Below are 17,539 nucleotides of genomic sequence, written 5' to 3'. Positions count from 1 at the left end.
TTCTTCATTATGTAAAGCACTTTGAGCTACTTTTTGTATGAAAATGTGCTATATAAATAAATGTTGTTGTTGTTGTACAATGTCTTTGAAGAGAATAAAAATAATCTTAGCTCATAAGAGAAAACCAAGAAAACAATTCCCAGTTTCAAATATAAAGGTAAATCCAACAAAAATTTATCATTTTGCATTAAAATATTTCATTTAGTTGGTAATTTCCTAAATGTTAAATAAAATTAAGTATGGAATCTACAGTATGCTATTAAGTGTTCTTGAATTACACTGTTTGATAATTTATTATTTAGGAAAAGCTGTATGAAGGAAGGCACAGCATTGATACTGTCTCACAGTTTCATGAACAAGAGTTTGTTATCCAACGTGGCCTGTGTGGAGTTTGCACATCCTCATGCTGTTCATGAGTTCTCTGCAAATAGTCAGCATCCTATATGCAGGAAATGTGTATGTTAAATTAATCTGTGTCTTTAAACTGATCTGGTATTAGTATGGGTTTGTGGTATGAGTAAAGATATACATGCTCCATAGTAGGTAGGTGTTCCATTGATATAGTTGGTTCTTGGATTGTGCAAATTATAAAGACATCAGCTCCTTGAAAGAGTGGTTCCAAGAAATGGAAAACCAAATATACAGTATGCCTTTACCATTATCATGGAGAATCAATTCTATACATTCACATTTATATTATTTTTGAAAGTTGTTAAATGATGTATAAATACAGTAGTTAACATCTTTGACCTATAGAAAAATAAAATAGAAGAAAACAAAAAAGCTATGTTGAATATGACATTCTCAAAGCCACTTAATCCAATTTAGCATCACAGAGTGGGGCAAGCTTATTAGAGTAGCCGTAGGCATAAGGAAGGAAGCAACCCTGGACAGAGTGCCAGTCTATCACACGAACCGTGTCAATTAATCTAACTTGCACATCTTTGAGGATAAGTGAAGAAAACTCATTTTTATCAAAAAGAGAATTTACAAACTTCATCTGGGTGTAGGATTCTAATCCAGGATTTGTGAGGCAGCATGTTATCAACTGTGCTACTTTGCCACCCTAATTTAAACATACCACTTTCATAACTGATAAAAAAAAGAACATTTGCTAACAATTTACTACTAAATTTTAGCTTAAATAATTATATTTCATAAGTTATGATAATACTAAAAAAATATGGAGACAAAAAGTACTGTCTTGAAGATGGAAACTTCATATGCAACACCAGACAAAAACTCACTCATTATCAAACACACTTCATCCACTTCAGGGTTGTGGGATAAGGTAGGAATTAACCCTGAACAGAGTGCCAGTTGATTGCAGGTCACACTCACACACACCTGCACTCACTCAAACAGTGAACAATTTAGAGTTGCCAATAAACCTAAAACAAATCTTTGTGATGTGGGAAGAAAACTCAAAAAGACAAAGAGAAAATGTGCAAATTACACATAAATGCAGATTTTTGGAAGGTATCTTTTCACAATGTCTCTTTTTATGTCTTTCTGTTTATCCAACAGAAAATGAATAGCAATAATACCTTTATGTTTTGCTTGAAAGTCAATTCTGTGGAACTAAAACCTAAAAGTAGTTTTCTGTTTTCATGTTTAATAAATGTATCTTGTATTACATTTAGTCCTATTATATTTTAATTTGATCAAAACAAGTCCTTACTTTTCTAAAAGGAAGTGGTCATATCTAAAAATTCCAGTACGGTTTAGCAGAATTTCTGTATGCAATAGAGAAACAAATATGCAAAGAAGAATTAGCTTAGCAGTGGCGAAGCACAAGATTTGTTAATTCAGTCAAGATAGTAAGTATAATCAAATGCTTAATGTGCACCAAGTTAACTATTAACAATCTAATATCTTCGAGAAGCTCTGAGAGGCTTCTATTATGTAAAATTGTAAACCTTGGTCAGTCTATATTATTGATATAGGTTAGTATACACGATACTTTTGTTAAGTCTAACCAGATGAAATTGTCCATTACAATTAACCTATAAATCAAAAAGAAAACTTGTGGACTGCTCAAGCAGGTCACATACAAAGATCTCTAAACCTTCTTTACCTTCAGCTAACTAGCATGTTCCTTTAACAGTGGTACCATATAAGCTAAATAACATTACCATTAATTTGGGAGTAGTCTGTGAAAATATTTGTTTTATCAAAAAAAAAAAAAAATCTGAATACAGATTTTTCTGGAATTATAAAAAACATTTTGAAAACACAATAGCCGCGGATATCACCAAGCTAACCTTAACCCTGTTGTTGGGTTTAATAGCTGGTTTACAATGATTTGGATTTTCTTTTCCACAAATGGATGATTTGTTTAGTGCCATTAGTAGATCTATTGGTTCAAAGTTGTATCAAAATATTCTGGATGAGGACTTCACACTTTATAACAGGGTGGGCAAAGTCAGTCCTGGAGGGCCGCAGTTGCTCAGGTTTTTGTTCCAATCCAGTTGTTTAATAAGAAGTGCTTATTGATCAAGTAAGTAACACTTCTGTTTCATTTTATTTGTTTCGCTCATTAAGATTTTGAACCCTTATTGCTTATTTTAGTTTTAAACAGCTGTATTCTTGGTTTTTAATTACTCCTTATTAGCAATAAGTTGCTAATGACAAAAGAAACAAGTATGTCTTCATTTAGCTTGTTTCCATTTACACCTGTACATTTATTGTGCACTATTTAGTTTAATTAAATCCTTGGAAGGAAAGTGAAGAGAAAAAAGTGAAACACTGAGAATGACTTATCTGTTTTAGACTTCAAATCATTTGGATGATATTCTTAGAAAGAAAAAAAGATGTAGGTTATGAGAATGACTTGACATGGCAGAGTTCTAAGTACTAACAAGGAAACTGAATAATTGACAAGGATTGTTTTCTAATTAAGCAACTGGGTTGGAACAAACACCTGTAGCCACTGCGGCCCTCCAGGACTGACTTTGCCCACTCCTGCTTTATAACCATGAAATAATCTTTTAACTGAAGGCAGGTTGACAAAAATATATGAAAAAATGGATTATAATGAATAAATCCTGTGTTTTGGAATAACAAAATCACAATCTTGATCTCAACTCAAATTAAATGTTCTTGCAAAAAAAGAGTCAGGGTGCTAATGCAACAAAATCACCAGAATTGAAACAGTCTTATAATGAAGAATGGGTAAAAATCCATCAAACAAATTTAAGATTGCCTTGCAAAGAGGCAAAAATCAGTTGTTACTGTAACATCAGTTGAGGTATCTGCCATAAATGATGAAATAATATATTTATCAGAATGTGTATTCATCATAAATAATTTTCATTGAATAATGGTGGTCAGATGAAGATTTAAAGATTGTTTGTTAAGGACTTGAGTACTTTTAAGCAACATGATACTCTCATTGTGCGAATTCCAGGAAAATATAAAAAGTGAAGATGTTTTTGGTGTGCAAAAGTGCAAAACTAAATCAAGATGTTTAGGCTATAGCTTTGAGATTAGATAAGTGAGAAGTCAATCCCAAGTAAAGTGGTAAAGGATTTGTGTCCAGAAGACGCCGTTAAAATCAAAACGTAGCATAGGGTTTGTTCCTCCACATTTTGTTGTTAGATGAGGGCATAGGGAAATCCCAGAGGGGGAATATGCAAGGACCTCTGGATACTTTAGATTGTTTTCTTCTCTATTCTCTGGAAGGATTTTAAACAGAAGCTTCACCTCTATTGGTCATGTGTTGCTTAGTTCCACAATAAAAAGAGGTGCTGAAATGAGAACCAACAGTTCACTTCTGAAACAAGAGAAGGAAGTCTGCCTAGCATTTGGCATACTTAAGGGGCCCTAACTTTGAAAATTAAGATGCCAACTGCAATGTCCTTCAATGGTAAGAATGTGGGAATCCTAAAAGAACATTTACATTTAGAGAGCCTAGAAAGACTAAAGGGAACTTGTAACTGCTATTTTCGGAGAGGTTAGGACTCTGACAACACAAGGAAGGCCTATTTCTGGGATTTCACCTTAACAGGCTGCATTTAATTATATAAAATATCTAATCCCACAAATTAGGGACGGAAAAACCTTTGGGTTAGTTTATGTGTGGGTTAGGATAGTGAAGCCACAACAGCTGTGGGGACAACCATGATAAGGAATAAAAACTCCACCACTGGTCAGCCTACAACAGGGGATTCACCAGCTACATTGTCTACTGGGCACATACATCATTGAACAACCCAATAGATCAACACAGTCAATGGGGCCGCACCACCCCAACACTGATAGAGGGGAAGGACTTAATAACCAGCGTGGAGTGGTTAAAAACGATGATGGGCAGTCTAAGCCAGGACTACACCCTGAGGTAAGTAAAGAGACAGAGCACTGATTATTGGAATTTGGGGATAATGCATCTCTCATGGATATAACAGTCAGGGTGGAAGACAAATTGCCCTTTGCAAAGGTGGACACTGACAGTAGCATTACTACTGTTACAAGTCTTACTACCACAGGACACAACTAACACAAATATTACTTGTGAACTGCAGTGTGAGTATGGTGACATAAAGGGATACCCAACAATGTAAGTTTCACTTACCACCCAGGAGAACACACCATCCCACTCCAAGTACTGATCATCATGTCACCTCCTCATGCTGTAATCTTGGGTACAGGAGATCACCTAGGGAAATGGCGTATTGCTATGCATACATTTGAGCAAAAATTACTCCCTGAAGCATATAGAAAATTGTCTCTGTCACAGGAAACATATAGCTGGAGATGCCTCGAAAAGCCTACCTCCATTTGTCTATCTAAAACAATATGCTGTATTGGGTACTGAGAAATACAGCTAGAAGCTGATAGAACACCTGGTATCCTGCTCATACCAGAAGAAATCGACGTGCCTTGCTCATGATCTCATATTCAGTGGCCATCTTGGTAAAAACAAAGAATGGTTACTAAGATAGTACTCTTTTGTTAGATTAGCAGCCAAAGCAGTGTGATGGCCTGAATGTCAACTCACGAGGAACATGAAATTCAGTCAACCTCCACTTATTTCCCTGCCAATTATTGATATTTCATTTGAATAGGTTGCAAAAGATATTGTACGGCCTTTGAAAACATCAGCCTAGGGACATCAATCCATATTGGTAGTTGCAGATTATGCCAGATGATATCTAATGGGCCATTCCTTCAACAACAGTGACCTTTTGTGCACCTACTCCTTTTAATGTTTGCTATTTGGATGGTACAGTACGTCAAGCTATGACTAGGTTCTTGCTGTTTGACTTGTTGTATGGATAACTACCAAAAGGGCTATAGATATTGACAAGAGATTTGGGAACCTTGAACCTCACACAATCTGACTCACACATGAATGTCATCAACGAAATAGTTAAACTGGAAAAATTAGAAAGATAAAAATCTATTGCTAACGAACATCCTGGAAGATGCACATTTTAAGCAGGAACAGTTCTGTAATAGCACTGCAACACTGAAAGAGTTTTAAATTGAGAAAATGCATTCTTCTACCACACCTTCCAATCAAGGTTAGTGGTTCACTGGCATGGTCTCTATGAAATCAAAGCGAGATAATGGAATATACTGTAGAATATGGAAATAAATAATTTTTGTAAAAGTGCTGTGATCCTATGCATCATATGATTTGGAGCCAAGAGTCCCTCCCAGATTTTTGGGCTAATTCTTAGTTATTACAGGGGACACAATATCAAATATCTAATGGTACCAGCTACAAGGTTTATTAAATAAATATTCCGATTTCATGAACAATAAACTAGACCTAACTCACCTTCATTTTAACAGATATTTAAATAGATTCAGGAGTAGTAGTTAGGGAGCACCCCCAAACAGATAACACAGTATAAGTGTTCTACCAAGAGGTGCAAAATGGCAGCACACAAGGGCAAAATTAAAGCGGATGAGAAGATGAACCATAATTAAATAAAAAGCATAGACAAAACTAGAAAATGTAACCTATAATCCCAAAATGTGATCAGAAATCAAAGTCAGAACACAGTTGTAAGCTTGTTGCCTTTAATCTGAAACTGGAAACACTTTAAATTAACCTAAAAAGTAGTCACACTTGACAGTGAATGAAATTCATTGGTCAGTTTATAAAACTTTGCTGTAATGACATCAGTTGATGTCATTTTCAGGGTCCACTACCTAAATGGTGGCACTTACAGCTAAAACAAAATAGACAGAACGTTGCAATAAAAAAACAAATTATCAAGCCATATTCCGAATCCATAGCAATAGCTAAATCTCTGAAATTCAGAAATATGGAAAACAATAGAACACTTTGAGTAAAAATCTCTGAAATCAGTAACGTTTTATAAAGTTAGGAATTCACAAAAGTTATATGCGTGAAATGTGACAAATCAAAAATGAGTAAATTCTTATCAGGATTTTGTTTTCTTAATTTAGTCAGAGGGAAGGGTGAACGTCAAAAAGAGTGTCACAATTACTAAGCATCAAAAATAAAAGGGGTTGAGCAAAGTCAAAATGCAACACAAAAGAAAGGTTAAGCATTTATTTGAATTTACCAGCAGATTGTTTAGAACATTAGAACACTCTAGACGTGAACAGGCCATTCAGCTCAACAAAGCTTGACAGTCCTACCCACTTATTTCTTCCAAAAAACATCAAGTTTAGGAAAAGCAAAGGTTTTGAAAGAGTTTTTATCCAATGATTAGAATGTCTAATGTTGCTAGCCAGTGGAGAAAAGATGTCAGTGCAGGGCACCAACATTAATTTAACAGTAACACATCTGGCAACCATCAACAAGATGGTTCCACCCATATGAAAAACAGACACAATAACACTGCGGCATAAGAATCCAATAAATAAAATAAGTGCCCCAAACATATCATCAACGAAGTACATAAAATAAATCAAATTAAGTACATATAAGTACAAATCCATCATGCTCATACCAAAGTATGATGGCACCTGACATTTCTAAAATGAATTTCAAAAACTCAACAAGGTTTTTTAAATTTGATGCCTACCCTATGCCATGAGTAGATAAGCTTATTGAAAAAAATAGGGGAAGTCTGTTATAAAAAAAAGTTTTTGGCAAGTATTGTTAACCTTAAAAAATAAGGATTTATTGTTTTATTGTTAAAGAAAACAGTATTTAGCAAATATAGTGGCCATTGGCAATATCAGGTCCTGTCATTTGGACATCTTGGAAGACCTACAACATTCCACAAATGGACAAATTGCTAAATTACTGTATCAGATGCAATAAAATGTGACATACTGCATTTAAACAACATTATCATATTCTCACTCATGCAGCCTGAGCATCTGTATAAAAATTGTCCTCCCAGAAGGATGTTGGACTCTACATTAACACTGACATTTTTTGGTAATATGATACCCAAGTTGCAGGCAATTAAGTCTTCATTAAGATGCAAGTCCAAAGAGGGGGCACCTAACTCTATTGATTGGACTCATCAGAGGAAACATCTTTCAAAGACCTGCAGACAGTGTTATATTTGACTTTGACATCTTTGGGAAACCAGATTTCTTATGATCTTTTATCCTCCAGATTGATGAATCTAAGATGGGGCTGAGAGTGGTAGTGTCTCAGACTGTTCATGGTACAGATGTCCCACCTGAGGCATCTTAATTTGAAGCATACATCTCTATAGGCAAGGTGTGTTGATGTAAAAAGGCAGGTCTTGACAGTGAAGGGGTAGAGACTAAGACTAAGTACAGTACTACCTGTTGGGAAGGGATTACACTTTAGTGACATATACTACTGTGCTAAAATAGAAAAGGTGGTTCTTGGACCTGCTGTTGTATTTTTTACTTTCAAGCAGCAAACTAGTTGTCTCCATGGAAACATGGATGTTTTCTTCCAAGATGGACAACCTTGCAACACAGTCACTTCCAATTACTGAGTCTAAGCTTCATGGGAAGGTTATGTCATAGTTTTCTCCTCCTCCTCCTTCTAATGTCCAAGATAGAAACACCCTGGGAGAAAAGGCTATGTACTTCAGATAACTGAGAGCATTTTCTTCTATCTCTTCTCAAAAGAGAAGATGAACCTAATGAAGGACAGGACATACCCAATAAAAAAAATACCTAGAGCAGCAACAGCAGACATCAACCATGTCTCTTTTGGTCATCTGTCATTGAAGACCACAGTAAAAGGAGGGACCAGGACAAGAACCAACAATTCACTTCTGGAAACAACAGAAGCAGCCTAGTGCTGGATCTGCTTACTGCATAAGAAGCCATAACCCTGAAAAATGCCAACTGCAATTTTCTACAATAAAGAACATTTTCATAAGACGGTGAGAAGTCTGAGAAGACTACTACTCAGATAGGCCAAAGAGGCTATTTTATATAAAAACTTTAACCCTGCATATTGATTATGGAAAATCTTTTACATGGGTTTGTGTTGTATTTGGCTTCACAGCAGTTACAGTTTTCATAACAGCAGGACAATCCTAAGTCTCCAATCATTCAAAATGCAAACAAAGTAAACTAACAATGACAAGAATGAACCCTTGGTGTCATAACACAGTATTACTCTTTTGTAAATCAATTATTATTTAAAACTAAAATATTCAAATTGTGCATTGTCATATTGTAGCTTACTGAACTAAACAAAAAAACAACATACAGATGAAAGATGTGATTGAAAAATTTTATATCAGTTAAGATTAACCTTATTAACTCTACAAAATGTCATCCCCATTTAATAACCAACCAAATTAAAGTCAACTTACACAAGTATTATAGCCTTCAAACCAGTCTTCTTTTTAAGGCATGTGAAATGAAATTTATTTCAATTCTCTTTGATTAGTGCATTAGACAACTTTTTCAAGATTGCAGTGTTTTTTTGTAGCCTTCAGGGAAACACATAATGCTAAAGCTTTTAAAATGGAATTAAGACAAAGATGCACACATTATGAAACAGTCTGAGTCTTCATTGCTGCTATTAGATCTTTATTAATATCTAAGTTACTACATGAACTATGCAAAGCTATATAGGGAGGTTTACTATTGTTTAAAGTTGTTTACTCAGATTAAAAATTATTATAGATATCAATTTGTAAAAAGAGGCATGTTAGTTAAATGATACATGTGCAGTAGTTTGCAAACTCTGATGGTCTCACTTCTATCAATAAAGAAACCAATGAAAGAAATTTGAACAAAAAACTACTCAAACCTCCTTCTGCAAGGCCTAGTCACAACAAATGTTTCCACGAATAGTTAGACTTACACTTATTTCACCAACTTAACTTTTAATATATTTATCACTGTGAGCTTTCTCTTTAACTTGATTGGCTGTTACACATGATGGCAGAAAATGTATGCTAGAGTGGAAACATTTTTTGTAAATTTTTCAACTGTGGTGCCATTGTGTTAGCACCATGTATGAAGCATGTGACTTGGGCAATGCACACTGCTGAACAAGGAGCAGGTAACTCACAGGGGGCTGTGGGGGAGCTTGCTGCTACTCCCGTCAATCCCCTCCCAACAGGGCTCACTACCAGGCAGTGGGGTAAGAGGAGTCCTGCGGGGTGAAAAAACATAAAAAGTGGGGGAGAATTGGCCATCAATCACACTATTTTTTTTTTTAAGAAAAATACAGAGACACAAAAAAGTTTGGCCAGCACAATTAATACAGTAGTGTTTATTGGTTATATATTATACATAATACACTTAGGAGCTGAGACATGCATAAACTATGTATTTTAAGGCTGTTATCCAAAGATTTGCGGTATTTGCCTATTTTATCTTTTTATTTATGCCATTATAATATTTCACACACGTATATATATATATATATATATATATATATATATATATATATATATATATATATATACATACAGTAATATTTAGTAAAATTTCCTGTGGTATACACCCTGAATGCAAGAACCCTTTAAATTCATAATCTTTAAAGAGAAAATTATCATTAGAAATTATCAATACAGCCCAAAAAATAAGACAGTAACTGAAAAATTATAGCCTTAAAAAGATTTGAAACAACAATAAAATATATAAATGTCAGGAAACAAAAAGAACAAACCTAAAATAAAATGCAGTTATGGTTTCACAAGAACAAAATACAGTTTATTTATATTCGTAAGTTAGACTTACATTTCATATTATAGGTTAAACAAGAACACATATCAGAGTAATATATTTAATCCTTTATAAAACATATTTAAAAAAAAATCTATGGACTATTACTTTTCAAAGAGTAACCATACAGACACATCAGCTGTGTTGTAAGATATAAGTTAAACTTGGCTCAGAATAGGTAACAAGAGTATTTTGTGTGTGAGGTGAGCACTACGTTTAAAAACCCACCTTCGCAAAATACTGTGTGTACTGTACAGTACTGTTTTGCAAGTAATGCATGTTAAGATACTTTAATGCAAAGAATATTCACATGAGAAAAATGTGTCCTAGCATTACTTGGAATACTGCTTAATATACAGCTCTGACATATCATACTTGTAAGCCATATAATGAAAATTGTATGTAATGCATTTAACAACTAGAATAAATCAAGTATACAATAAAGCATTTATTAAAACCAATTTTACTGAAGTATAGTGTTGCACATAGGAGTCAGCAGCATGACATACATTGTTAGTAAATTATTAATTAATGACCTTGTTAGTAAATTATTAATTAATGACCTACTGGAAAAGAAAATGAGTTTATCTTAACCTCATCAAAGGCAGAAAATACTACAACTGAAAAAATACAGTATATAAAATATTAAAATTGGATATACAGTATTACAAGACTTAATACATCTTATTTTACTGTATGTTTCCATTTGTTATATACTGTAAATAAACAGAGAATAGCACTGCCAAAAATCTTTAAAAACAATGAGGAAACACTGAAACTATTATAGAGTAACCAGGATACACCAGTATATTTAGTACTAGAGAAGGTCAAAAGAAATGCTATCTGCTCGAGTGAGTGACATCTACGCATGATGTCAGCTAGAGAGGATCAAAATGGGAAGAGAGGAAATATCTGACTGTAGTCTAAACCAATGATCTTTATTATTTTTCATGAGTGTTTGTTTCAGAATGTATGTATGTGTGTGTGTGTATATATATATATATATATATACACATATATATATATATATATATATATATATATATATATATATATATATATATATATATACATACATACATACATACATACATCATATTTAAACAATAATACATAATACAGGGTGAGTCAAAATTATGTTAACACTAATGGTACTGCTATGTATATACTTATATGGACAATTTATGTGCCACATATGGTGCATGTGTTGAACAAAATGGCAAACAGGTTTAGAGCTGAAATGTTTAAAAGGGGGGCATTCATCACAGACTTTGAACAGTTCACACATCTGTGAATTAAATGGTAGGAAAACTGATACAAAATGTGTTTTTGGCACCAGAGTAGGCCATGTTGCTCACACTACCCTTGCTTGCATTAAGGTTTGCTGCTCTCCCAAAAACAAGTTTATGTTATAAAATCAGATTAAGACCAATTGTTGACACAGCAATTGATCTAAATAGGATAATTCTGAAGAGATACAATTTGATCTGTAGCAGATTGTAACACATACTTTACAGGCCTCTACAGATTCATAGTTTTACTCTCCATCAGGACATGTTGTTTGCAATATTATACATGAACATACAATATATTGGTTAAGTTCAGCGCGTATGTACGGTAGACCAGGTTATAGTGTAAAAACAATTATTCGGATTTAGCAAATTTTAATCCTGATCCTTTATAATGTTCAGTGCAAGATACTTTTTGTGGCATCTTCAAATATTTGGCACTCTCAACACTTTTTCGTATCATTTTTTTTATTGTTTGTCATCTCAAGAAGGTGCTAAATTTAATGTGTTGCACTAACATCAAATGTTGTACTAGGGTGTTGTACCATGTAAGCCATTATGGATGTAATGAGAAGTCAAGCAAAATGACACCTTGAATTGGCGAACTAAAAAGTTTACAATATGCAAGCTTTCGAGGCAACTCAGGCCCCTTCTTCAGGCAAGATGTAATGTTACATCTGATGATTACATCTTGTCTGATGAAGGGGCCTGAGTTGCCTCAAAAGCTTGCATATTGTAAACTTTTTAGTTTGCCAATAAAAGGTGTCATTTTGCTTTCCTTCTCATTACTAACACCAAATGTAATCCAAGTTCTAGATGGCATGTTTATACTACCAGTACTTGATCAAAACTGATTTTGTAATCTGAAATAAAAAAATTGCCCTTTGAAGATATTATGGATGTGTATTTATTTGTTACAAAAATGTGATTTCTCTCAGATTGTAGTGTTATTGCAGTACTGAATCATGCCCTTGTGTACTTTCTTAATCCTCTCATTTCCCTTCCCTTGAACAAAATCTGCCTATTTGTTATTGTAACACAGGCAGAAAATGTTGCAAAAAGATGGCATTTATTAAGAATAAAATGAGGCAACTTACTGTTTAAAATTGACATAATTTTCTAATTTTGTTTTTCATTAAATTGTATATACTGTATGTCACAACAAAGTATTCCTATTTTCTTTGGCTTTTTAGCTGCTGGTAATTTATTTTATGTAGAAGAATGAACAGCAGCAGGTAGGAACACCAGCCATGTAAAATACTCTCCATCAGATACATGTACTTAGAGGGTGTCAAACAGAAATGGTAGAAAGGTAAATGTAATCAGGTTATACTGCAAATGCAGTTTTTAAGATCCTATCAAATTTGATCTAGATCTGGTATACATTAGAGCAATGTCAGAAGAAATGAACACTTAGCCTTTGAATTGAAAAGGAAAAGCAGGATAATTGGATATACAGTAAATGAAGAATTTCAGAGAATTACAAAATAGACGATCTATTCAGAACATACTGCAAAATGTCCACCAAGCCATCTGAAGTAATGCTATTAATATTTCACCTCTTTGTAAAACATAATTTAATCATATACAGGGTGGCAGGGTGGTCCAGATCTAATTATGCAGATCCAGATCGTCTGGATGACTTTGACTTATGCGGGGACGATTCCAGCTCGGCTCGAAGACCATTCTTCATGTTGTCACTTCACAATAGTCCGGGATTTTTTGGGTAATTTTCTATGTAATAAACTTAATAAGTTATAGCGTAATGAAAAATTGCATAATTAGATCTGGACCACCCTATACAGTGGACCTAACAACAATGGACAACTAGGCCAAATGTGAAAGGGAACTAAAATGAGCTTGATACTTAAAACAGAAACATGCCTTTATCCAGGCACAAAAAAAAAAATCACAATCAAGTCTGGCATTTCAAGATTATGCAGAATTAAAAAGTACATCAACTTTGCAGCACATATAAAAAAACAAAAGGAGGATGGAGACAGGCAAAAACAAGAGAAAAGTTAGCACATAGAAGAAAGGTACTCAACTCCAGTCCTGGAGGTCCGCAGTGGTTGCAAGTTTTTGCTTTAATCAAATTTCTAATTAATTAATTTCAAATTCCTAATTTTCCATTTATTTACTGCTAAAGCAATATGTTTTTTTTCTTGCTTAGTTGTAGATAACTCGTTTGTTATGGTTTTAGAACTCATAATCACCTATTTTAGTTTGAAACAGATGCATAAAGATTTTAAGTGTTGCCCTGTTTTCATAACCAGCCATTAGATTAGATATACATAAATGAAAGACCAGTGGGTATGTGTGTGTGTATGGAGCAGTCCAGGCTGCTCATGCTCAACTACAACAACTAGGTGGCACATGCATGTTCTTTTACATTTTTGCTTGCATGCACCTCACTTCTCACTCAACCCAAGCAGAAAATCTCAGCTTTGTGGTAAATGCATGCCATACATTCACACGTTACATGTTTACCTGAGACAGGTTTCAGCCTGTCTCACTCAATTGATGGCACAGCTGCACTCGACTACATGTCTGTCTTGCCTCGGACAAGATGCAACCTGTCTCAGCCCACTTAGCTGATGCCTCTGCAAGTCCATCAATATAGTAAAACTGCCAGTTGTTTTATGTCCCAAAGACCACACACAGTTAGTCACTTAATAATGAGGTGCCAAAAAGCACATTAAAAATGTTCCAAAATTAAAATATACAAAGGAAAAATTAACTGATTTTAGGATTGCACAAAGTGTACTTGCTTTAATGTTCTTTACCTGTTGTGTATTTGTAATATTTATCAAGGTTATAATTAGATGTGTTATGTCTTTTAAGAATAGGATTACGTTTGTATTAGAAAAAGTAATACAGGTGTAAGACACAGTGCTTCAGAAGGCTTATTCTTATTTGGAGGCTTGTTCTACTTTATTGACAAGATCAGCAGTGCTTTGATGCTTACCGCACCAACCCCTGAATCTTTAGGAGGTAGCGTTAAGTACTAATTAAGGATGTGAAATTTACGATGGAGGGGTGTTTGGGGTTTAGGCATCAAATCGGTTTGGCAAGGTCTAGGATTGGAACAGGATTAGATGAATCAAGGGAGTTGCCTGCATCCGTTGTTCTAGGATTTGTTATAGGAATGGTATAAGCTGGTCACTCTGCCTTTCCCTCTCAATTTTCCCATCTTGCCATGAAGAGAAGACCATCTTTTTCTCTTGCCATTGCTCAATGAAGAGAACATGCTATCTCAGCAGCCATATTGAGACAAGCATGTGACCTGTCTTACTAGTTTGAAGATAAGACAAGAGGTACCTATGGATGGTTTCCAATATTTACATGGCATTCTGCTTCCTTAATATTTTTGGGAATTTTATGAATTAATACATAATTAAATGTAGAATTTAACTCCTGTGTGTTTCTTTATTCTGTCTATATGCCTGAGGTAAAAGAAGTAGAAGTGCGGGGAGAGGGAGTGCTAAAGTACCTGATGAAAGAGTGGTAAGTGTATGGGAGTTTACACATTTTACTAAGGTCTACATGACACAGAGTTTAAGAAAGAAAAAAGTGTCTCCATAGGACCTTACACGATAATAAATAAGTACAGTATATCAGGGTATACACATTGAGCATTGCAAATAATTTAGGCATTTTTATGAGTAGTACTGATTTGTCCACCAATATAAAAAGAACCTTAGAGCTTAAAGTCCCTTATGTGAATACTTCTTCAAGATAAAACACATACATAGTATTTTAAACAGGTCCAGCACTGCAAATTAAGCACTAATGACAACAAAGTGTTAAAAGGGAGGATTATAAATTTTATTTGAACAGACAGCAAATATTTAAATGTCTGAAAACAAGTTGTGGAGGTACAAAATAATAAAGTGCTAATTTAAATGACAGACTGAAAAGGAAATTGAACTGTAGAGTGTTCTGCCCATTTTTTGAAAAAAGGCAGATTAAAAGCAATGAAAATGGAGGGGGACATGTCAAAATTCTTCTTTCTTTACTGGTAAACACTCTATATCTTTCTCCTTACTCCAATATGTAATCAAATGCTCTAAATCAGAAAGCACACAAACGTTCTTTGCCCTAAATTTTAATAAATCCACAAGCCAAACACTGATCATTTTTTAAAAATTATCGAAAAACTTGGATGATTAAGAAGTATATGATGCAGACCTTCATACTGTTGCCTGGGTGATGTTAAGCATCATAACGTCCAGCTATACAACATTGGCAATGAAGGCAGCAATCAATACACAAATTAACAAAAAATGGCAAGTGTCCATGAGACTGCAAAATAGTGATCTGCCAAGACGGATATATTTTTTCTATACGTAAAATAATGAAATATTTACATTTACACATTTAAAGATAATAATAGAAAATAAAAAAAAAATATTCAGACATATAAAACTTTTTCCAAAAAGAGCAAAACAGAAATAACAATGTTTACAATATATAGGACAAAAGTACACAAAAATACAAGTCACAATTTTATCTTGTGTAGACTGCCACTGGCTGTTGTAGGATGAAGAGATTTCCACAAATGTCACTCTCTTTGCCAAAGTGCTTAAAGATTATGACAATACATGCAAATGCAGTGGAACATTTGTCTCCTCCCCACATGCAATTTCACTATTACTTGCTAGCACCCAAAATTCAATTACAGTCTACACTGCTAATATATAAACATTATTTAAAAAACTAATAAGCTGTTAAAACAAAAGACACCTATTAATAACTCAATATGTAAACTAATAATATACTGTAGGGCATTAAATGGTTTTACAGAACTTCTACAGACAGACGGACAGATAGATAGATAGATAGATAGATAGATAGATAGATAGATAGATAGATAGATAGATAGATAGATAGATCGATCTTTATTTGTCCCCAGGGGGCTCAACGGCAATTAGCAGCGTGCTATATTGACACATCTATACATATCATCTGCAGCTCATGTGAATTAACACTGCTTTCAGCACAACATATCTTGCATGCACTACTGTATTTTAAGGACTTTAATATTGGTGGTTACATCACTTCAGCATTAATAATGCTTTCAAATACTGAATCACTTGCAAAGTCAATGTGTCATTGTGGTTATCCATTAACCACTAATATATCTATTTTCTAAATCTATTTCACCCAAAACATGGTTGTAAGGGGATTATTCTGTCAACATTTAGTGCAAGGCAGTAACCAACACTGGAAGAATACTCAAGGACACATCAACACTATGATGATGCATGTTTCTCTATTGCAACTGGCTTCTTGGACAGAAATTAATCAGCAAATCAATCAACAAAATTTAATGTTTTTCAGAAATTTAAATGAGTGCTGCTTCAGTATGCATTTGAAGAGGAAATTATAAGTACAGGTGATTTTATACTGAAATAGTTAAATAAGGTTACAAGCAAATTTTCAGTTGCTCAGACACATGATAGTAGTTTAAGAGACAAACCATTTTATTTCTAATGTATGTGTATTTTCAGATTTGAAACTGCCTTATTTTTATTTCTCTAAACCCCTTTCACAGAACACACTGCATTTTACATATCAAACAAGAAAACAATTTAAAGTAACAATTACGTAAAAAGTCTGAAATATTTTCAACTCAGTACCTTCAGAAGTTTAAAGAAAACATACTAGTTCACAAGTAAATTTGTCACACAAAAAATGTAAAAAAAAAATCATAGGTTCACATGTGAAAAACAACAAAGCATTGCATGACATGTAATGCTGCTTATAGTGCTAAATAAAAATCAAAAAAATAAAATGTTACTCAGATGAAAATGCTAACTGCTTTTCAGAAAGTGGGCTACAGTAAATCAATTAATTTATAATATTTTGCTTTGTACCAGGTGAGTTTTGCAAAGAGAAGAAAATAATCCTAGTTTAGAATTCTAAAATAAAAAGGTTTATAATTTCCTTTTCTTTTCTCCAATTACAATACTAGCATAACTCTTATATGGATGTTAAATGTCTTGTTTTGATCTGTCAAACAGCTGGCACATGTTCTCTAAATGCATGACACCGTTCATTCCTGAAATCACTATCAGTCAATGGATATCAGTATCACAGGCTTGCCAAAATGAATGGAATTCCCTGAATTTCAATAATAT

At 33.9% G+C, this 17,539-nt stretch overlaps 1 protein-coding gene across 7 annotated transcripts in view; it reads right to left on the bottom strand.

Moving 5' to 3' along the window:
- igsf9ba (immunoglobulin superfamily, member 9Ba) overlaps positions 1–17,539 on the bottom strand; it is a 300,170-nt gene that overhangs the window by 56,774 nt on the left and 225,857 nt on the right. For 5 of the 7 annotated variants that reach the window (XM_039764160.1, XM_039764161.1, XM_039764166.1 and 2 more), the window contains exon 18: positions 9,449–9,532. The exons of the other annotated variants lie outside the window; for them this stretch is intronic. In XM_039764160.1, coding sequence (XP_039620094.1) covers positions 9,449–9,532 — 84 coding nt within the window. The remainder of the gene's footprint in view (positions 1–9,448; positions 9,533–17,539) is intronic. 7 annotated transcript variants of the gene reach the window in all.

Source organism: Polypterus senegalus, chromosome 9 (genome assembly GCF_016835505.1).
Source record: "Polypterus senegalus isolate Bchr_013 chromosome 9, ASM1683550v1, whole genome shotgun sequence".
In the NCBI taxonomy this organism is placed as follows: Eukaryota; Metazoa; Chordata; class Cladistia; order Polypteriformes; family Polypteridae; genus Polypterus; species Polypterus senegalus.
This window is presented reverse-complemented; position numbering and strand designations above follow the sequence as displayed.